Source organism: Andrographis paniculata, unplaced genomic scaffold (genome assembly GCF_009805555.1).
Source record: "Andrographis paniculata isolate CXL003 unplaced genomic scaffold, ASM980555v1 Contig80END, whole genome shotgun sequence".
In the NCBI taxonomy this organism is placed as follows: Eukaryota; Viridiplantae; Streptophyta; class Magnoliopsida; order Lamiales; family Acanthaceae; genus Andrographis; species Andrographis paniculata.
This window is the reverse complement of record NW_026137618.1, coordinates 4,456,138-4,479,525: the sequence shown is the minus strand read 5'-3', so window position 1 is coordinate 4,479,525 and position 23,388 is coordinate 4,456,138. Positions and strand designations below refer to the sequence as shown.

Here is a 23,388-nt window from a genome sequence, read left to right as displayed (position 1 = left end):
CAATATCTCAAGAGTATACTGTCGAGAACATTCTAGCAGGTCTTTTAAATGATGGGAAAGTGACAACACCTGATGGAGCTTGTGATGGTTTAAGGGAAGCTTTGTACAAAGAATTATTCGACAGACGTTATTTGATTGTTTTGGATGACGTGTGGAGTGAGCAGGCTTGGAATGATTTAAGAATGTGCTTTCCAAATAACAATAATAGAAGCCGGGTTATGATGACTACTCGGATTGCAAATGTGGCTGACTGTTTGAGCCCTCACAACTCTTGTAATGGCTGTATTTTCCTAACAGTTCGAGCTTTTCTACATCCTACATGTGCATGTGTAAATTTCGCATACCTCCAATTGCACATAAGGGTAGATGTTTGAAATAATATTTTGAATAAAAAATAAAATTTTAAAATTATACATTTAATAAAAGAAATAGGTAATTTATGTAAGAACTTTTAGGTAAAAAAATAATAGATAATGAGAGACCGACATATTGAGGACCTTAAATAAGCCGAACTCAACTTTCTCCAAGCACTCATAAATGTGAAGATTATTATAATTGAATTCCATAAGATGCTGATCAGTCACTCATAGAGAACTTATTCCTTCTTTTTCTTGTGCATACACATTTATAACTTTCGCTTTTAATTTTTTTACATTTTAATAACGATTCGAGTTTAGTTAATCATTTGCTCTTCGATTATATTTCTCTTTGTTCCTCATCCGACCAAATTCTATTTCCTTTCATCAGTTTTCAGATTTATGTAAGTTCGAGAGATGGCTGTTGCTGCTTATGCTTCCCTTGTTTCTCTTACTCATGTCCTTGACGACATTCATTACCGTGCTGAGCTTTGTCGCCTTCATGTCAGCATAAACCATATCGAAACTTTTCAGCAAAGTGTAAATTTCTTGCTGGAATTTGTTGAAGTTCATTCAAGAGTAGAAGGCCAAAAGATCGATGGTCTGTGGAGGCAAATATCTAAGGTTGCCTTCGAAGCAGAAGAAATATTTGATTTACATGTAGTGAATCAAATTCAGCTCCGATCCGAGGGAGTAAAATCTGATCTGGGATCTTCAGCTTTCAACGAAGATATCGAGCGATTGATCCAAAAGATTTTCTCCATCAAAGAAGAGCTGTTGGTAGAGGAATCCTTAATGCAGGACGTCCAATCTGGGAAACAACCAAAAGTTTCTGAGCATGGTGGTACTTCGATGGCTACCTCAGAAGATATGCTCACTGGAAGACAGCCCATCAATTCTTTAAGCAGGGGAGCTTCGTTTGCTACTCCAGCCATCAGCAAGAATACAATTGTGGGATTAGATAAACATGTCGAAGTGATTGTGGATTTGCTGACAAGAGATGAACCTGCACTCCAAATCATCCCTATTGTAGGGATGGGTGGTATTGGTAAAACTACTCTAGCTAAAGCTGTTTTTGATAGCCAATGTATTGTCGATCACTTTGATAGACTTGTTTGGCTTACAATATCGCAAGAGTATACTGTCGAGAATATTCTAGAAGGTCTCTTAAATGATGGGAAAGCTAGAACACGTCAAGGAGCCTGTGATGAGTTAAGGGAGGATTTGTACAAAGAATTATTTGACAGACGGTATTTGATTGTTTTGGATGATGTGTGGAGTGAGCAGACTTGGAATGATTTCAGAATGTGCTTTCCTAATAACAATAATAGAAGCCGGGTTTTGATGACTACAAGGCTCGAGAATTTGGCTGGCTGTTTGAGCCCTCACTACTCTTATTCGATGACATTCTTAGATGAGAATAAAAGCTGGAATTTATTTTGTAGGACAATCTTTGGGAAAGAAGATTTCCCAAACCCAGAATTAGAGGAAATTGCAAGAAAGATTGTCAAAAGTTGTAAGGGACTTCCTTTAGAAATTATTGTTATTGGAGGACTTCTTGCAAAGTCCGACATGTCTAGAGAATATTGGAAGTCTGTCGCGGACAATGTCAGCTCCCACGCTAATTTAGAAGATGGGGAACATTGCTTGAATGTGTTGGCTTTAAGTTACAACAATTTGTCAATCCAGCTCAAGCCGTGTTTCCTCTTTATGAGCTCTTATCCTGAAGATTGTGAAATTGATGTCGACGAACTCATTGGGAAGTGGATTGCTAGTGGATTCATAAGAGCTGTGAATGAGAAAAGCTTGGATGACATTGCTATGGATAATATCAAAGAACTCCGTTCTAGGAACCTAATTCTTGTCTGCTCAGTCCTGTGGAGTGGTGAGATAAAAAGTTGCAGTATTCATGATTTGGTACGAGACCTATGCCGGAAAGAATTCGACAAGGAGAAGTTTATTTCATCTCCAAAGGTGCAAGAAGTGAAATATTCTAATTATTTTGAAAGACAAGGCGAGGGACCGACGTGCTTTATTTGTGGTTGTCATTATACAACCTGCGACGAACATATGATAGATTTTTCAAATGTTGCTCTCTGTGGTGATTGTCGAATGTTGTATATGCACGTCTCAAGGGCAAGACTGGTGAGTATATTGAGTAGTGGCTATGATCAATTACATTTGGTGAATGTTTTTGTTTCCACTCAAGTCAGGTATGCAATTGGTTCGAGTCGAGAGTGGGGTGTTTGGACCAATTCATGGTCGAAACCTGTATTGTCTGAATTACACTTACTTTGGCATCTTCAGATGTTAAAACTACACTCATATCCCTTGCAAAGTCGAGTAGTTTTCCCCGATGAAATCTGGGAGATGACACAACTCAGACATATTGAGGTCTATTACAATCGAGCTATTCTCCCCGATCCTCATGTTGAGGGAGAAGGCTTCATTATTCTCAAAAGGCTCCAGAGCCTTTCCGGAATATGGAATTTTAAGTGCACAAAGAATGTCTTGGACAGAATTCCGGATTTAAAGTCACTGAAAATCAGTTATGATTCTGACTATGAAGCAAGTATTGGAAGCTCAGACAACCATTCTCTTTGTAATCTTATCCAACTCCAGAATCTTCGGTCATTGAAAATAGATCGTCTTCCGGAGAACATTGCCTTTCCAAGCTCTCTTAAAGTGTTGCATCTGACAGAAAGCATATGCAATATTCCTTGGAGTGGTATGTCGATCATTGGCTCATTACCCAATCTTGAGAAACTTAAATTGGTTTATGCCACAGAAGGGTCCGAATGGCATCCAGGAGAGGGTGAATTTCTTCGATTGAAAAACTTGTACATTCGATGCAAGAATTTAGTGCAATGGCAAGCTGCTGAGGACAACTTCCCTGCTCTTGAGTTGCTTAAACTTCACTTTGTTCCTTCATTGAAAGAAATCCCTTTATGCATTGGAGATATTTCGACATTACGTAGTGTTGAATTGAGAGAATGCAGTAAATCTGCTAATAATTCGGCATTCGAAATTTGGAAGGAACAACAGGACATGGGAAATGAGACCCTTGAGATTTTTGTCGATCACCTCCTAGTCAGTGATTTACATGCAGGGTACTCTAAGTGGCTTAAACTTCAGTATGTGTGATGAGACAGGTAATAAGGTAGTGCTTTAGAGGAACCATTGCTTAATTCTTATATATGATGATATTCCAAGTGTTTCAGAAAAAATATAAATCATCTCAGTATTTTGGATTGTTTTAGAAGAACTTTAAGGTTTGTTTCTTTAACCTCAAATCCCGGGTTTTTACTATTTAAAAATATTTTTTTTTTCTCTCACAAAACATCCCATCATATATTATTTTAATACCAAATTCAAACTCAAATTTTCCGAACTATATCAAAAGAAACATATACTAAATATTGGAGTAGAATATCAGTATTGCATATCATGTTTTAAATATAAAATATTTTGTGTGTTTTTTGTTTTATGGTGTGTTTTTTGTGAAGTTCAATGAGCTTTAGGCGTATATTATAACTACTTTTCGGGTGTGTTTGTCTGTGGGTTGGATTTTAAATATACTATTCATCCTATTTTTTCCCCCAAAAAATATAAAATCAAACATTTATTTTTCATTTTTTATATTGTACAAAAAAATTAATTTTACATTGAAAATATCACGTCAACACCTATTTATATCAACAACTATTCAAATTCAAAATTTTTACTGTTCAAATTCTAACTCAAAATCCAAATCCCAAAACAAACACACCCGTAATGTGAGAGAGGCCGAATTGACCATTATGTGGACATGTTGCGGCATAGGATTCAAAAAACATTACTTGTGTTGGATATCAATTTATTGTAGTAGGCCTACAAGCGTGTTGCTCAATTTTATCGTATGCATGAAGCCGGACATAAAGACAACGGAAAGACTAGTAGAGTGACAAGAACCTCATATTAGATGGGCCCATTAGAGATCCCTAAGGTTATGTTGCTTGACACTAAGGTGGAAATAGGCCACTCTGCCTACCAGGAGCCTGGCCTTGCTCAGCCTGGTCTATTTATTCAAATAATTTGATATAAACTTATTTTAAAGCCTATTTAATTAATTAGAATAGACGCTTTACATAAAGTTTCTTAGGTTTATTAGGCCGGTTTATTTATATATATAATTTTAATTTAATATATAAAATTATTATATATTTAAATTAAAAAAATTAATTTAGTGATAATAATCAAATATAAAATTGATTAGTTGTAACTATAATTATATATACATAAAATAATAATTGCATTTATATTTTTTTACTAATATTAAATTTTAAAAAATAAAAAATTAATTATTATATAGACTTTTAAATAGGCTCCTAGACTTAAAAATAGCTAGGCTCAGACAGTATAATTTTTTTATTAGGCCAGACTCAATCCTTAGTTTTTTAAAATACATCTGGTCTATGTTTAGCCAAAAGTCTGGCCTATTTCCACCCCTAAGTCACTTGACACCTTGCATTTTATGCATCTTATTTGTTGATATTCTTAGAAGTATTTGAACTGACTTGGTATAAATTCTATTGAATTTATGCATATTTGACATATTTTCAAGTTAAGATTTTTTTTTTTTGAAAACATTGATGGAAAACCCGAATAATTAATGAAAATATGATTAGAGCCTAACAATTTCGACCGCAGCTGATCTTTTTAAGGTCCAAGAGTCGAGATTTAAAAAAAAAAAAAATTAACACAAAATTAACACAAAATTGGAAGAGTAGGCATGTGTTTGAGATAGAGCTGACAGAAACTGACCCAACACGACCCGACACAAAATAATTGGGTTTGGGTCAAATATTCAACCCGATTATGTATACGGATTGACACGAACCCGACACAATAATAAACAGGTCGGGTTAGGGTTGAGACTCTAAACTCGAACCCGACAAGACAACCCGATTATAATATATTAATATTGATTAATATATTTATTATATACGTAAAATAATAATAATTTATTAATTTTCTCATAAATTAATTTAAACTAAGTTCAATTTTAAATAATTCAACTTAATTTAATTTACGCTCGAACCAATAAAAACTAACATAACACGACAACACAACTAAAAATTATTTAATTTGAATCAAGAATATATAGACGGGTCAGCACGAGTTAACCCGAACCCGACACGATAATAAATGGGTCAACACGAACCCGATATGATAATAAACGAATTGGGTTATGATTGAATAATTTAACCTGTTTAAAGTATTCAATCCGATACGAATCAACCTATTGCTCAGCTCTAGTTTGTGAGCATCAACGGTAAAGTGTGAATTGTAGTTCAGGAGCCATTTGACAGCAGCAGAAGCTATTCGACAACAAATGAAAGACACTAATAAAATAATTATGTGATGTGATGTGCAATTTTATTAATTTTTGGGATGTGATGTGTAATTTTATTTTTTGAAAAATGATTTTGTAATTTTGTTGCTTTGAAAATAATTATTTTGTATTTTTTCATTAAGATTTATATATATATATATATAATTTAGGTATATATGTTCAATAGTTATTAAAAACATATTTATTTTACATATTTACTTTTTGTATCTAAATTTGAATTTATAAAAAATTGGCAACAAAATGCATTACTATATTCTATAAAATTATGTAACTAATAAATTAAAATACTGAAATATTTATTACTTGAAATATAAATTATGTATAGATCAAATAAAAATTACATAAAACATTAAAATACTCTAATTTAATAAGGCTTAATATCATAATTTGCACCTCACCAATATCAATAAAATATTTAAAAACTACATTTGAAGAAGAATGTAGATTTTATTTTTAGGATAAATTATATAACACTCTCCTGTGTTTTAATCAAAATGCACAAAACACCCGCGAAACACCCTCCTTGTCCAATATTTGGTTCTAAATAAAGATCTAAATTAGGGCAAGTTTTATAAAGAGAAAAACGCAAAATATCTTAAATAAATTTTTTTGAATAAAATAAGTAAATCAATAATTATTTACTCCTTCATTTTATAGTGTTTGGAGACAAATTATTATCTGATTTTTATAAAAACTATAAAATAAATTATTGATCAACTATTTATTTATCTATTTTTTTTCAAAAGAAAATATTTAAAATATTTTTTTCACCCTCCATATGTCGTTCATATAAAGATCCAGAAGTCCTAGTTAATACAAATGATGAATTTTTAAGAGATTAAAAAATAATATTATCCGATTATGATATATGAGTGGAATAATTTTTTGGAGATATTTCATATGAATTTCTAGCTTTATTGTGATCATTACATTTTTCAAACTCTTTTAAGAAGTTCAAAATGTGCTCAAATTTAAAACTTTTTTTTGAAGCTTGCATATCTTTTCATTAGTATCTCATTTGTTTGATTTAAAGGTAAATAAGATTTTGAAGTTATAACATAATTTTCTTACATAAAAAATAGTCAACAACAAATTTTAGGGATAAACTTACAATGTCCATTTCTAATGCAAGTAAGTAATTTTTGAACAGTTTTCTCTATGGCCTAGAACCGATTTTGTACAGATCTAACGTTATGCATCTCACAATCGGTATTTTTATTTTGGTTAGATGCATCCGTGACTTCATTCCAAAATTGATCCCTTGTTGTTGCCTGCCAGTAATTGTATATTTTGATATATCCAAATATTGTTGGCATAATAATACATCTTCATCACGGCTATACCACAGCCTCGGATTAACATTTCGAGAAAAGTTTTTAATATTCTTTTATGATATTAGAATGAGAAGTAAGATGTTGTGGTGTAATTAAATAAAAATGAGAAGTTATATTTATAGACCAAAAATATTAATGAATATCAAATCTTATCTATGGAAAGGATTAATCCAAATAGTTCGTATGTATAGATTTCACAATCCCTAGCTGCCGATAAAAATCAAACATTATCAACAGTTTTTGACCAATGTCAACCACTTATTTTATATTTGACTATGTAAATATTAAAAAAATTTCATCAATCATATTTATCATAAATGTAATCATCCAACTTTGAATAATTTGAACGGTTGGTTTGGATTCCATCTTCATTTCATACGTTGGAGGCATATCTCTATTATCCAAACAATTATTATATTTTATAAAAGTTGGTTATCCACATTTGAGCAAGCCGATGGTTTGAATTTCATCCTTATTTCATCCACACATAATATGTATCTATATTATCCAAATGATTACCGTAGATTGAAATTTCATTTAAGCTTTTCATTCTATAAATTAGTGTTCATTTGGCCAAAGATTATTCATCAAACACATATTTCACCTATGAAAACAAATAATTTCTTCGGTATGAGTTACTCTTCATAATAATTTTCATGCAATTCATTTAATAAGACGAAGTAGTAATATTCATACGGATGCAAAATAATTCTTATCTCGAACATCTACTCAACATCTCTCAATCAACCCATTGAAGCTCTATCCCATGTGATTTAGTAATTAATTGTAATCATGAAAGTTTAGATCGAAATTTATATAATGATTATTTTTTAAATAATCATCTATATAATTAGCAAATAGTTTGTTGACTATTTCGAATGTCTCAAAGTCTGTTTCTTCTTATTGTTGATGTAGTTAAAGATCATGCATTTTCAACAATGAAGAGATAGTCTTGGTAGACTTGGGCTGTTAACCTTACAAAGATAACTATTCCGGGTGTTAACATATGGCATAATTAATTAGTACATTAAAATTGGTGAATCAACGCGAATCAAACGTATTAAGAGATTTTGTCATGCCATCGTTGAGATTTTTTCAGCTGAATATCTTCGATCGCCTAATGCTAATGATACTTCAAGGTTACTTTATATTGAAGAATATCATAGTTTCTAGGTAGTTGAACAATTTAGATTGTGTTCATTGAAAATGGAAAAAGGGTCATATTTGATTTATTACATTGTGATATTTGAGATTTATATTACACTGCATCACATTTGGGAGAATATTACTTTCTTACTTTAGTTGATGGTTATAACCAAACTACTTACCCATACCTGCTTATGTATTAAGTACAAGATCACTTCCACACTAGAATATAGAATAATATATATGTATATTACATAGATATATTTTAGATATCTGTTTGGAATTAAGTGAAATAAATAGAAGTAGCAACAATTCCAATTTGTGGGGTCTTTAATACATTGGATTCCATCTTTGAGCCACACACATTGCAAACTTTTCTCTTCTTTTGTTAGTACATTCAGACTTTACGATGTTCACTTTTTCTTAGTCTTGGAATTATTATGATGCATACACACTGCACTGTATGACATTCACTTTTTGTTACATGTCAATTATTGTGACGATTAAGGCTAGTCATTTACTCTTTAATCATACTTCTCCTGGTTCTTGATCTGGCCAAATTCCATTTTAATTTCGTGCATCAGTTTCAGATTTCTGAAAGTTTGGGGGATGGCTGTTGCTGCTTATGCTTCGCTGGTTTCTCTTACGCATGTCCTTGACAACGTTCATTACCGTGCTGAGCTTCGTCACCTTCATGTCAACATAAATATAATTGAAAGTTTCCAGGGAAGTGTCAATTTCTTGCTGGAATTTGTAGAAGTTCATTCAAGAAAAGAAAGTAAAAGGATCGATGGTTTGTGGAAGCAAATATCTATGGTTGCCTTTGAAGCAGAAGAAATATTTGATTTACATGTAGTGAATCAAATTCAGCTCCGATCTGAAGGAGTAAAATCTGATCTGGGATCTTCAGCTTTCAATGAAGATATCGAGCGATTGATCCAAAAGATTGTCTCCATCAAAGAAGAGCTGTTGGTGGAGGAACCCTTAATGCAGGAAGTCCAATCTGGGAAACAACCAAAAGTTTCTGAGCATGGTGGTACTTCGATGGCTACCTCAGAAGATATGCTCACTGGAAGACAGCCCATCAATTCATTAAGCAGGGAAGCTTCGTTAGCTACTCCAGCCCTCAGCAAGAATACAATTGTGGGATTAGATAAACATGTCGAAGCGATTGTGGATTTGCTGACAAGAGATGAACCTGCACTCCAAATCATCCCTATTGTAGGGATGGGTGGTATTGGTAAAACTACTCTAGCTAAAGCTGTTTTTGATAGCCAATGTACTGTCGATCACTTTGATAGATGTATTTGGCTTACGATATCACAAGAGTATACCGTGGAGAACATTCTAGAAGGTCTTTTAAATGATGGGAAAATTAAAAAACGTTACGCATCTCGTGATGGGTTAAGGGAGGCTTTGTACAAAGAATTATTTGATAGACGTTATCTGATTGTTTTGGATGACGTGTGGAGTGATCAGGCTTGGAATGATTTAAGAATGTGCTTTCCGAATAACAATAATAGAAGCCGGGTTATGATGACTACTCGGCTTCAAAATGTGGCTGGCTGTTTGAGCCATCACAACTTTTATTCGATGACTTTTTTAGATGAGAATGAAAGCTGGAATTTATTTTGTCGGACAATCTTTGGGAAAGAAGATTTCCCAAACCAAGAATTAGAAGAATTTGCAAGAAAGATTGTCAAAAGTTGTAAGGGACTTCCTTTAGAAATTATTGTAATTGGAGGGCTACTTGCAAAGTCCGACATGTCGAGAGAATATTGGATGTCTGTTGCGCGTAATGTGAGCTCCTACGCTAATTTTGAAGATGGTGAACATTGCTTCAAGATATTGTCTTTAAGTTATAACAACTTGCCGATCCACCTCAAGCCGTGTTTCCTCTTTATGAGCTCTTATCGCGAAGACTCTGTGATTCATGTCAACGAACTAATTTTGAAATGGATTGCTAGCGGATACATAAGAGCCGTGAATGAGAAAAGTTTGGAGGACATTGCTATGGATTACATCAATGATCTCAGTTCTAGGAATCTAATTGTTGTCCACTCAATCCAGAAGTTCGGTATGATAAAATTAAAGTGTGGGATTCATGATTTGTTACGAGACATGTGCCGGAAAGAGTTTGACAAGGAGCAGTTTATACCATCCCCAAAGGTGCAAACAATGGGGTTATCTAGTTTTTTAGATATACTCGACAAGCCGGCTTGCATTATTTGTGGTTGTCGTTATAGAACATGCAACGAATATTTGATAGATTTTTCAAAATCTATTCTTTGTGACAGTTGTCGAGTGATGTATTCATATGTTACTAGAGCAAGATTGGTGGCGATAATGAGTGAAACCTCTAAAAATTTCTTGCATCCTACTCGCCTGCCGCATGTTTTTGTTTCAACTCAAGCCCGATATGCTTCTGTTTTGAGTCCAAGGTGGGATATCTCGTCCAATGCACATTGGCAACCTATGTTGTCCGAATTACACTTTCTTTGGAATCTTCAGATCTTAAAACTACACCTATATTCCATGTATAGTCCAGTCGTTTTTCCGAATGAAATATGGGAGATGACACAACTCAGGCATATCGAAGTCAATAGAGAAGGGGCAATTTTGCCAGATCCTCAAGGATTCACTATTCTCAAAAGGCTCCAAAGCCTTTCTGACATATGGAATTTTCAGTGTACAAAGAATGTCTACGACAGAATTCCGGATTTAAAGATACTGAAGATCAATTATAAGTTTAAGTATGAAGCAAGTATTGGATGTTCGGGGAAATCTCTTTGTAATCTTATCCGACTCCAAAATCTTCGGAAATTGGAAATATATCAGCTTCCGGAGAACATTTCCTTTCCAAGTTCTTTAAAAGAGTTGTATCTGAACAGAAGCAGATGCAAAATTCCTTGGAGTGGTATGTCGATCATTGGCTCATTACCCAATCTCGAGATACTTAAATTGGATCGTGCCACTGAAGGGTCCGAATGGATTCCATGCAAGGGTGAATTTCTTCGACTGAAAATTTTGTATATTTTATGTGGGCATTTAGCTCAATGGCGAGCTGATAATGACAACTTCCCTGTTCTTGAGCTGCTTCAACTTGTGTGTCTCCGTTCGTTAGAAGAAATCCCTTCGGGCATTGGAGATATTCCGACATTACGTAGAATTGAATTGGATGGATGTAGTAAATCAGCTGTTGATTCGGCATTCGAAATATGGAAGGAACAACAGGACATGGAAAATGAGATCCTTGAGATTGTTGTCGATGTTGGCTCTGAGTTCATCTCAATCAGTGATTTAATGTCCCGACTGAGGGAAGAAGATGAGGGCAATGATTTACAGGTAAGTAGTTTAGAGGAACCCTTAAGGGTGTGTTTGTTTGGGGGTTTGGATTTTGAATTGAAATAGTTGTATGAAGCGATACGTATTGATTTGATGTTTTGAATGTAAAATTGATTTTTAGTATAATATATAGGTATTTGATTTGATATTTTTTAAGGAAAAAAATTGAATGAATAGTAGATTTTGGGTATAATCTCAAACGCACAATTTACATGTGACTTTTTTTTTTTTTTTTTCATATTGTTTCGGTATTTTAGATTGTTATAGAAGTAATAAATATTTGAAGAGAATATACGGATTGAATATGATGCCCGGATTTATTTTTAAAATTTTACTACTTCCTCAATCTCACGTATCATATCACTTCACAGTTTTTTTTTTTGATGCGTCACACATCTTATCTTAGGTCACTTTTTTCTTTTCTTTTTAAGATTCACATTTTAATTTTTAATTTTTTTTAATTTTAATTATACTAATTAATTATCTTAATTTTAATTTATAATTATTTATATTATATTATAATTATTTTTACTAATTCATTTTTCACTATTTACTAATCACACTCTTTCTAAATTATCGTGTCCATAATAACTGTGACATTGTATACTATACGAACGACGTATATAGAGTTTTTGAAACAAGAAAATTACTTTTTCCTGTCACAAAGTATTTTGATGAATAGTTGTTGGAATTATAAACATACTTTTCATATTAATGCTATGTGTGTAAGCAATGTATCTACCTGGCCAAGCTCGTTCTTGTACAAATTTCAGGTAGACACTTCAATTATGGAACGAGGAGTTGTAGATCTTTGGAAATGGGATGTTCATTTCAACATAAGCTTATTTGCAATTGGTGAATGTTGTAATGGTTGGAAGGTGTTTGATGAAATGTCTAGCGGAATCTATTTTGGTTATTCCGGCTTTCGTTATAAAAATGTAGCTACTAATTTGAGTATAATGTGGATAGAATTGTTCGGGAATAATAACAAGGTGTTGGGATAAAAAAATCATTTTGATTATGTAATGTTTTAGATTGTACGATGTTGGATGAAAAGAAGTATTTGACGTGATATATATAGCTGCTGGATGTGATGTTTCAAATATATAATTTTTTATTTAATATTTTAAATGAAATATTAATTTTAGTTTTAATAGTATTTTTAGAGAAAAGTTCTATAAAATGATACGATGATAAAGTTGAAAACATAACGAAACCGGGAGTTGATTATATGTATTTAGTTTACATATTCTAACATGTTTATGTGATTATAACTATGTTCTCGTAAAGTGGTTATTTGTTTTTCTTTTCCAGATAGTTTCTTTTTTATTGTAACATGTTTATGTGATTGTAATATGTTCATTTCTTTTTTTGTTCTTAAATTTATATTTTTCCGTTATTAATGTCATTATGGATGGAATTAGAGATGAATTGCGTTACCTATGTGAATTTTAGGAACAAAATTTTAGTTACAAATATATTATTTTTTTGTAATGAAGGTTAAAGATAAAGGTTTAAAGATCTTTAGAAACTATATACTCCCTCTGTCCCATAAGTAAGTATTCATTTGTTTTTTTAACGTAGTTTTAGAAATATTAGTATTATATTGAGATATAGTAGGAATAAAGTAGAAATGACTAAAATAACCTTACTAGTATGTGTGATATAAATGTAATGACATTTGTGTAATATATTGTAAGTTGTAAGGGTATTTGTAATGTTAAGTAGATAGTACAGTTACTAAAAAAGGAAATGGATATTTTGTTATGAGACGGATTAAAATGGAAAAATGAATACTTTATTATGAGACGGACTAAAATGGAAAAATAGATACTTTGTTATGGGACGGATGGAGTATTAAATTTAACATCGTTGGAAAAAACAATTATATGGTGAATTATTTTGCTATTTTAGAGATGTTTTTATTATGGTTGGTGTTTAAAATGTTTGGAGCGACGACAAATAGAAAGCATATCAAGTGCATTACAATTCAGAATATAAGTGACTTTTAATTTGTTATCATTGAAGCATATAATGTTATATTTCCTAGATTAGCGATAATACGATAAGGTATTCAAAATTCGATTCAATTCGAATTAATTCGTTCAATCTTGATATATTCCAAAACTCGAGTGGCTTGAATCATCTAAATTAGTTCATTCGTGATCCCTTCGAGTATAGGTGATATACCAACATTGTGTCCTACATGAAATGTACTTCAACATTGACTCTACTATCAATTCACAAAAATCAGTATGGTTACATAAAATTTTAGTTAAAGAATTTTCAAATGACTTTATTAAATTAAATTTATTTTTTTGCTAATGCAATGAATTTGAAATAAACAAAATCAGTTATAAATTTCAAAATACATCATCTTTATAATCATTTTAAATAATCTTGTATTATCATCACATTTGCAATACTTTCTGAACCCAAACAATTGATTTAAATTATAAAATAATTTAAATTTGGGGTAATTCAAATTTATTTATATAAAACTTAGTTTTCAAATTGGAATTCAATCAGTCAAATAGGCTCTAAAGAAAATGTGGAAGAAGAATAGAATAGATGCGTCGGGGGTCATAAATTCAACCCCTACACCACCACCAGACCATCCCTTACTTACGGGACAAGGGTTATAACTTTTAATCCATTAAGAAGTGGGCCTAAGTAGGTATAGTATACAAGTCAAAATTTTGAAAATTAGAAAAATAAAGATTACATAAAGAAATTGAGATTAATGAAACTTGCCAATGCAAATAAATAGCCCAAAATAATTAAATTACATATTTGGCTCAACCCTCATATTTTGCTATTGCAATAAATAATTAAAAATGACCTAAAAAAAATCAAATTCATACTAAAAAAAACATAAGACCACTCAAATGTAGTATGAATTCATCACCCCTAATGTCTAAATTTTAGAAATAGGCTCTCTTGTCATATTCTTTATCCCATTTAAACATTTGGTAGATGACACAACTCAGGCATATTGAGTTCTATAACAATGGGGCTATTTTGCTACATCTTCATGTTTAGGGGAAAGGCTTCGTGTTTCTTAAAAGGCTATAGATTATTTCTGAAATATGGAATTTTAAGTGCACAAAGAACGTCTTGGACTGAATTCCTAAACCTATAACCTCACAATCACGAGTTCATCTCTATACCATCAGACCATTTTTTACGGGACGATCATATAATAATGCAGTGCTGAATTAATATTATTTCGGGCATTAGAATTTTTGTCGGATTTGAATTCATCAAACAATTTTAAAATCAGATTTCATAGTTAGATGAAGAAGTGTAAAAATTTGTAAAAGTGAATTGAAAATTTGATATTTACTATCAAATAATGGGGCTTTTGTCACAAAATTGGCGACCACGACAATAAATTCGTAACAAATGTGTTCTTAGTTACAAAATTTTTTGTGACAAATTCGTTGGGTCAAACTTTGTATTTTATTTATTACAGAAATTTATTTGTAACTAATACAACTAGCTATATGATTAAACATCGTCCTAAATACATTTATCACACCTGTTATTTCATAACAAATAGTAAAATTATTATTACCGGTCTCAACTTAGTCATTTTTCTGTTTTCTTTTTAATACTAGATCATTAATAAATAATAAGTAGTTGGAGGAAGTGTGTATAATTTTTTTTGATATTTTTTCCAAATACAAATAAAATGAATCGTTTGATCTCTCAAAACCCTGTGGATGCACCGGAAAGCTTATTCTAGATGTCGACGAGAAATGCCGGTACTCTCAACATATTACTGCGCATTCGCAAGTAGTGTCGATGATCTTGTTATCATATTTTTTATACTTATTCTGTAATCTAGCTTCACATAGACGGCTTTTAGAGTTTTTAGGTTTCTTCACATTATCAAATGTGAATACTCCACATATGAGTTACTAAACATACTCTCAGAAAATTAGAATACACTATCGCTATTTGAGAGCAAAAGTTTGGCAGCATCTTCCTAGAGTTTCAGGCTTGACAACTATCTTCCCAGAATTCAGACCTACTAATTATTTTAAGAAGAAGATCTGAGGCACATATTCAATTTTAGCAATGGCCAAAGGTTTGTTTAAACTACGTTGTTCGCTTCCGCTAACATATTTGATTTGAGAATTATTTCTTACAGAACAAGCTTGGTAGGTTGATGCATTGCATTCGTAGATAACATTAACATCTTCCATGACAGAATGAATGAATATGGTATGAAATTTGGTATGTTATCTATGAATGCAATGCATCAACCTATAACATATTTGATTTGAGAATTATTTCTTACGGAATGAATGAAAAACATCAAATCTACATTTCAAGAAATTTGGTATGTTATCAACTTTCTTATTGCAGCCCAAAGAAATAACACTGCATCTAACATCTATTTTTCCTTATGAAGTATTAAATCTGTTAGAATATAAAACTGAAATTATCTATTTCAATTATAAGAATACGTACATATTTACGATATACAAATCATCTAAATAAGGAAAGAATCATACGAATTTCTTAAATAAGATAACTACCATAAATATAATATATTGCTCTAAATATATTTTAACACCCCTCCTCAAACTCAAAATATGATCGAACAAATTTGAGTTTGTCAGAACTTCTACGTACCGATTTGAATTCACCAAGATTGACTGAAAGTGATTCAGTTGTCAACTGGATCAGAATCAGAAGCAAAACTCTCAACATCGTTAGAGTTAGAAACAAGACTTGCTCCTCACAACGTAACTAGAGTAAAAAATAGGACTCGCTCACTCTGCAGAGCTAGAGTCAGAAACAGGACTCGCTCGCTCACAACATAGCTAGAGTCAGAAACATGACTCTCGCTCTCAATAGAGTTAGAATCGAAAACATGACTCTCAACAGCGTTAGAGTCGAAAGTAAATTTTGTCAGTGGAGTAGTAGAGATAGAGATGACATGAAAATAACAATATTATTGTGAATAGCAGCAGATACATCAATAAAATATAAAAATATATATGGGATATAACGGTCCTGGATGTATCCGGAGAGAATTTTGCTCTGATACCACGTTAGAATATGAAACTGAAATTATCTATTTCAATTATAAGAATACGTACATATTTATACAGAAAGAATCCTACTAATTTCTTAAATAAGATAACTACCATAAATATAATATATTGCTGCTAAATATATTTTAACAAAATCTAACATGTATTTACTTCAGAAATATATATATATATAATACCAACAAAAAACACATCAAATATTTTATGATTTAGAACATGAAATTCAATCTCTCTGAAGAAAAACAAAAAGAATATCATCATTTAAAAATTGAGAATGGTTCCTCTATATTACAACTTACCTGTAAATCCTTACATTCATCTTCTTCTCGTTATGAAATCATTGATTGAGATCCACTCCGATGCATGACAGACTAAAATCTCAAGAATCTCATTTTCCACGTCCTGTTGTTCCTTCCATATTTCGTATGCCGAATTCATCGCAGCTATATTGCATCCTATCAATTCAATTCTACGTAATGTCGGAATATCTCCAATGCCCGAAGGGATTTCTTTCAATGAAGAAACATGAAAAAGTTTAAGCCGCTCAAGAACGGGGAAGTTGCCCATATCAGCTTCCCATTGCACTAAATTATTGCACACAATGTACAGGATTTTCAATCGAAGAAATTCACCCTCGCCCGGATTCCATTCCGACCCTTCCGTGGCATTAACCAAGTCAAGTTTCTCGAGTTTTGGTAATAAGCCAATGATCGACATACCACTCCAAGGAATTTTGCAAATGCTTCCGTAAAGATACAGCTCTTTTAGAGAGCTCGGAAAGGCAATGTTTTCCGGAAGGCCATATATTTTCAATGAGCTGAGATTATGGTGTCGGATAAGATTACAAAGAGAATGGTCGTCTGAGGATCCCACACTTGGTTCGTAGTCAGAATCATAACTGATTTTCAGTGTCTTTAAATCCGGAATTCTTTCCAAGACGTTCTTTGTGCACTTAAAATTCCATATTTCGTAAAGGCATTGGAGCGTTTTGAGAATTATGAAGCCTTCGTCGCAAACATGAGGATCCGGCAAAATAGCTCCATTGCCGTAGACCTCAATATGCCTGAGTTGCGTCATCTCCCAGATTTCATCCGGGAAAATAACTCGACTTTGTAAGGAATATAAGTGTAGTTTTAAGATCTGAAGATTCCAAAGTAAGTGTAATTCCGACAATACAGGTTTCCACCGTGCATTGGCTATAACATCGATATCCTGCTCAGAATTCGAAACAAGAGCATACCGGACTTGAGTTGAAACAAAAGTATGTCGCAGTCGAGCAGGATGAACAAATTCAAATCGATCATAGCTATCACTCATTATCCCCACCAATCTTGCTCTTCTAACATGTGAATACATCGCTCGACAACTGCTACAAAGAACAGATTCTGAAAAATATGTCGAATCTTGATTGTACATTGTGTAACAACCACAAATAAAGCATGCTGCCTCACCTTGTCGTCTAAAACCTCTTGAATATTTCACTTCTTGCATTTTTGGGGATGTAATAAACTGCTCCTTGTCGAATTCTTTTCGGCACATATCTCGTACCAAATCATGAATACTGCACCTTTCTATCTCGCCGCTATTCCGGAGTGAGTAGACGAAAATAAGGTTTCTAGAACTGAGATTTTTTATGTTGTCCATCGCAATGTCTTCCAAACTTTTCTCTTTCACAACTCTTATGAATCCGCTTGCGATCCACTTCCAAATTAGTTCGTTGACATCAATTTTACAATCTTCGGGATAAGAGCTCATAAAGAGGAAACATGGCTTGAGGTGGATTGGCAAGTTGTTATAGCTTAAAGACAATATCTTCAAGCAATGTTCGTCATCTTCAAAATTGGCGTAGGAGCTGACATTGTCCGCGACAGACTTCCAATATTCTCTAGACATGTCGGACTTTGCAAGTAGTCCTCCAATAACAATAATTTCTAAAGGAAGTCCCTTACAACTTTTGACAATCTTTCTTGCAAATTCTTCTAATTCGGGGTTTGGGAAATCTTCTTTGGCAAATATTATCTGACAAAATAAACTCCAACTTTTATTCTCATCTAAAAAAGTCATCGAGTAAGAGCTGTGAGGGCTCAAACAGCCAGCCACATTTTCAAGCCGAGTAGTGATCACAACCCGGCTTCTATTATTGTTCCTTGGAAAGCACATTCTAAAATCATTCCAAGTCTGCTCGCTCCACACATCATCCAAAACAATCAAATAACGTCTGTCGAATAATTCTTTGTACAAAGCCTCCCTTAAACCATCTCCAGCTCCATCAGGTGTTCTTACTTTCCCATCATTTAAAAGACCTTCTAGAATGTTCTCCACGATATAATCTTGTGATATTGTAAGCCAAATACGCCTGTCAAAGTGATTGACAATATATTGATTATCGAAAACAGCTTTAGCCAGAGTAGTTTTACCAATACCGCCCATCCCTACAATAGGGATGATTTGGAGCGCAGGTTCATCTCGTGTCAGCAAATCCACTATCGCTTCGACATGTTCATCTAATCCCACAATTTTATTCTTCCCGACAGATGGAGTAGCTAATGAAGTACCACCATGGTAAAAAGCTTTTGGTTTTTTCCCAGATTCGACAACCTGCAATAAGGCTTCCTCCACCAACAGCTCTTCTTTAATGGAGTTAATCTTTTGGATCACTCTTTCGATGTCTTTGTTCAAAGCTGAAAATCCCAGATCAGCTTTTACTCCCTCGGATCGGAGCTGAATTTGATTCACAACATGTAAATCAAATATTTCTTCGGCTTCGAATGCAACTTTAGATATTTGCCTCCACAAACCATCGATTCTTTGACTTTCTTTTCTTGAATGAACATCAACAAATTCCAGCAAGAAATCGATACTTCCCTGGTAAGTTTCAATTATTTTAATGTCCACATGAAGGCGGCGAAGCTCAGCACGGTAACGAACGTCGTCAAGGACATGAGTTAGAGAAACCAAAGATGCATAAGCAGCAACAGCCATCTCCCAAACGTCCAGAAATTTGAAAACTGATGAAGGAATTTAGAATCTGGTCGGATGAAGTGTCAATGCATTAAGAAAATAAGAGAAATTGCTGTGAGTGACTCAGCATCTTATGGTATTCGATTATAATAAGTCCTCACATTTACAAGTGGTTGTTTCTATCATTTTCTTTCAAAGTAATCAAGTAAAACATATATACTCTCCCTCCAACGTAAGAAGAAGGACACCATTTTCTATTTTTGTTCGTTTCAAAAGTTTTTATAATTTAATAATTGTACTGTTTTTATATTATATCATACTAATACGATATTTTTATTTTTATTTACAAATCAATATAATATTAATATTAAAAAATCTACCTAAAAAAAAAATTGTGGTTTGTTGCGAGAAGGACATAGTATTTTTTTATTATTATTCAAATATTACTTAAAAAATTTACTTTTCACATCCAAACACATCCAACTGCATTTGTGTTTATGGGAAAAGAGGTTCCTAATTGTTCTCTATTTTTGTGATGCCTGTGGAGTGCGGATCATGTGCTGACTTGTAATTTAACTCAGTAATTGCTTGATTAAATTTTCACTACTAATCTTGTACTAATAATTTTAAAATTAAGATTTCTGATTAGATAAAATTGAGAATTCTTACTGAAATTCATTAAATTCAGCTCCACTTATTTTGTTAGAAATTTTGGAGAAAAATAATAAAATTGTCTTATTTAATCATCAAAATAAGGAGTATATAAAAAAATACAACACAGACTCGAACTCAAATCTAAGTAATTTAAGATGAAATCTAGATATACTAAATTATCTAAAATATCTCAATTCATCTTAGTCTCCAATTTTTGTAGGCATAGATTTTTTAGCAAAATCTTTAGTCTCCAATTTTTGTAGGAATAGATTTTTTAGCAAAATCTTTATATATACATTTACCTGTATAATTTTTTTCTTTCTTGATTTTGAAGTCTCAAATTGTTTGATGAATTTAAATTCATCATATTTTACCAACAAACTTTCTTGTGCCTGAAATAATATTAATTTAGGTCACGAAGGCATTATTATAATGTTGGACATTAAAATAATCACAGATAAATGTATGTACTCTTATTGTATTCACCCAACCAAGCAAGTGTTAATAAAGTAATCAATTCTACAACATTTTGTATTATTCTGTGGATTGTGCATCACCCGTGACACATTCCTCACTAGGACAGGACAATCAAAGATCATAATATATTTAGGACTAATTAATACCATATTAAGTTTCAATTTCAAAATATTCTTCATTTAATTTGTCTAAATTTTTGTCTTTCTGTTTTCTTATTCAAAATCGAACGAAATTTACACATCCTAATATCTGAAACAGTCCAACCTTTTGAGCCATTCAAGATTTTTTAGGGTTTTAAAACCATGTTTTTCTTCTTTATGTCTTTTTTCAAATTATTATGTTTTTATTTTGGATTTCTTTTTGTTGTCTCTAGGATTTCTAAACCTATATTCCATTTTTGTTTTTATTAATAAATTATTTTTAATTTTCTTTTACAAATACTCTTTGTTCGGCTATTTCAATTGACATCAGAGTCTTATGCTAATTCTTTTTCTTTTATTTTTTTTTATGTTTTGTTTTTTCCAAGATATTCGATATGATGACCATGGTCGTTAATCAATTTTTATTGAAATTTAAAAATATATAGGAAGAGCACACCAAATAAGACTATAAACAATGCAATGACTGTAATTATTTACAAAAACATGAATAAGCATATTTGTACACTAGAGGTGTGTTATCTTTATCGTTAGACTCGATAATATTATTTTATACAATCTAATCACATATTTACTGTAATGAATTAAAACTCCGAAATGATTAAAACTAGCTACACGAATATGCTAATCATATCCAGCTGAGTATAATTAATTTATCAAATAATATTTATAGTAAAGTTTATATTATCTTATATTTAATCAAATAAAATCAACATCATATTAATTAATATAATGTTATATAATCTATTGAAATAATACTACAAATTATACACTACAAAAAAAAGGTAACGGAAATTAGGGATGGATAACTTTAGCTAGCGTGAACTATAAGAACAAAATTTAATCTTAATTCGATCCCTAATGTTATTAGTAACAGAAAAAATTTCGTTATAAAAATAATAATTTCTTGCAGTGATAATGCAATCCTTTAAAGATCTACTCATTAATTCAATACAGTCAGCCTAACACACATCAAATAAGCACATGATATAGATCTTCCCAAAAAACTACCTATGCGTCTTCAGCAAGTCAATGGAAAGAATGGTCTACGGCATGGTGATCCCCTGTATCAACATCTCTTTATCATTTGTATGGAGTATTTCTCTCGGCTCTTGAAGAAAAGAAGCCATGATTGGGAGCTAAATTATAATCCGGGCTGCTTGGAATTCAAAATCACCCATCTAACTTCCGCGTATGATGTTATACACCTCTCTTGCGGGGACTCGCACTCGGTTGGCATTCTTTTGCTTCGTATTAATCACTTTGGCAATGTCTTGGGGCTGAAGCTAAATGTACCCAAATCCAGTGTCTTTGCCGCTGGTGCAGCAGCTGAAGATTCAGAAGCTATTATCTCGCTTACGGGATTTCATCTGTGGTGCCGTGCCTATGAAAAGTCTCTCAATATGATGGCTTAATTATTTCGATCTCGGAGCACATTCGGAGATGGAGTGGATGTAACACTACAAAACTAATAATAATAATAAATAACATATTTCTAACAAAAATCAAGACGGATGGCGTTAGCTACGTGTACTTTAGAGATGAAATTTAATAAATTCTATCCCTAATTCTATCCATAATATCAGTAGAAACAGAAAAATTGACTTTGAGGATGAAACAATTCTATTACAAAAATCCTATTTTCTTGTAGTGTAATCTCTCCTGTACGGGACACTTAAAGTTGATTTGCTCGGTCACCCAAGGTAATTGTTTTTAGCTCTCTATTTTCTCTATGCCTCCCAGGGTAATCTACCACGTCTCAAAACTTTGCCGAACTTTCCTTTGGCAAAATAAATTTGCCCCGGTTGCTTTGTAATTGCTTTGCAAGCCCAAAGATGAAGGGGGTTTGGGATTCCGCTCTCTCCCGGAATGGAATTTTGCGCTTCTTGTCAAATTCCTTTGGACTCTCCAATTGGACAAATCCATTTGGTTAAATGGATGCACCATCTCTATTTTAAGTCTTACAATATTTGGCAACGTGTCATTGCCCCAAGACTCCTTGAAAACTCTGATTTCTATCCGAGACAAGCTTATTTTGATATTTGGGCCTGCTGATCTTGCATCGGACATGGCAAAAATGCCATCCTCACTGCTTATGTTCAGCTACCGGGGCAGCAAATGGATCTTCTTGAAACCTATTTGGGACTCCCCGACTCTCTGGATGCACTCATTCATTTTATGGTTTGCCGCTCTTGGAAATCTGAAAATGAAAGTCTGCTTGGGGTTCCTTGATATCGATCCTATATTTACAGCCATGGAAAATATTATGACAGGCATATATTGAGGTTTGATCCCTTTGATTAGAAGTTTCCACAGGAGGTCAGTTGAAATCATCCTTAAAGGGGAATACAGTTTCATAAATTTTTACATCACAACAGAATAACTCTTTTCAGTTGTGAGATCAAAAACTTTATAGGCGTTTTTTTCTATAGTGTAACCGAAGAAACAACACTTAATGGCGTGGGGATGAAACTTACCAGATCAGTTGGTAACAAG

The 23,388-nt window shown here is 32.7% G+C and overlaps 3 protein-coding genes across 3 annotated transcripts; 2 read left to right on the top strand and 1 right to left on the bottom strand.

The window, feature by feature from the left end:
- Positions 1 to 773: 773 nt before the first annotated feature.
- Positions 774 to 3,500, top strand: LOC127240995 (putative late blight resistance protein homolog R1A-10). Its single transcript, XM_051259871.1, has one exon. The coding sequence runs from the start codon at positions 774 to 776 to the stop codon at positions 3,498 to 3,500; it is 2,727 nt and encodes a 908-aa protein (XP_051115828.1).
- A 5,104-nt stretch (positions 3,501 to 8,604) lies between these two features.
- LOC127241098 (late blight resistance protein R1-A-like) lies at positions 8,605 to 12,617 on the top strand. The gene is made up of 2 exons (XM_051259995.1): positions 8,605 to 11,576; positions 12,350 to 12,617. Exons 1-2 carry the CDS (start codon positions 8,841 to 8,843, stop codon positions 12,578 to 12,580), a joined length of 2,967 nt encoding a protein of 988 aa, XP_051115952.1. The 5' UTR covers positions 8,605 to 8,840; the 3' UTR covers positions 12,581 to 12,617.
- Positions 12,618 to 16,840: 4,223 nt separating this feature from the next.
- Positions 16,841 to 19,685, bottom strand: LOC127241100 (late blight resistance protein R1-A-like). The gene has a single exon (XM_051259997.1). It carries the CDS (start codon positions 19,622 to 19,624, stop codon positions 16,958 to 16,960), a length of 2,667 nt encoding a protein of 888 aa, XP_051115954.1. The 5' UTR covers positions 19,625 to 19,685; the 3' UTR covers positions 16,841 to 16,957.
- Positions 19,686 to 23,388: the final 3,703 nt, after the last annotated feature.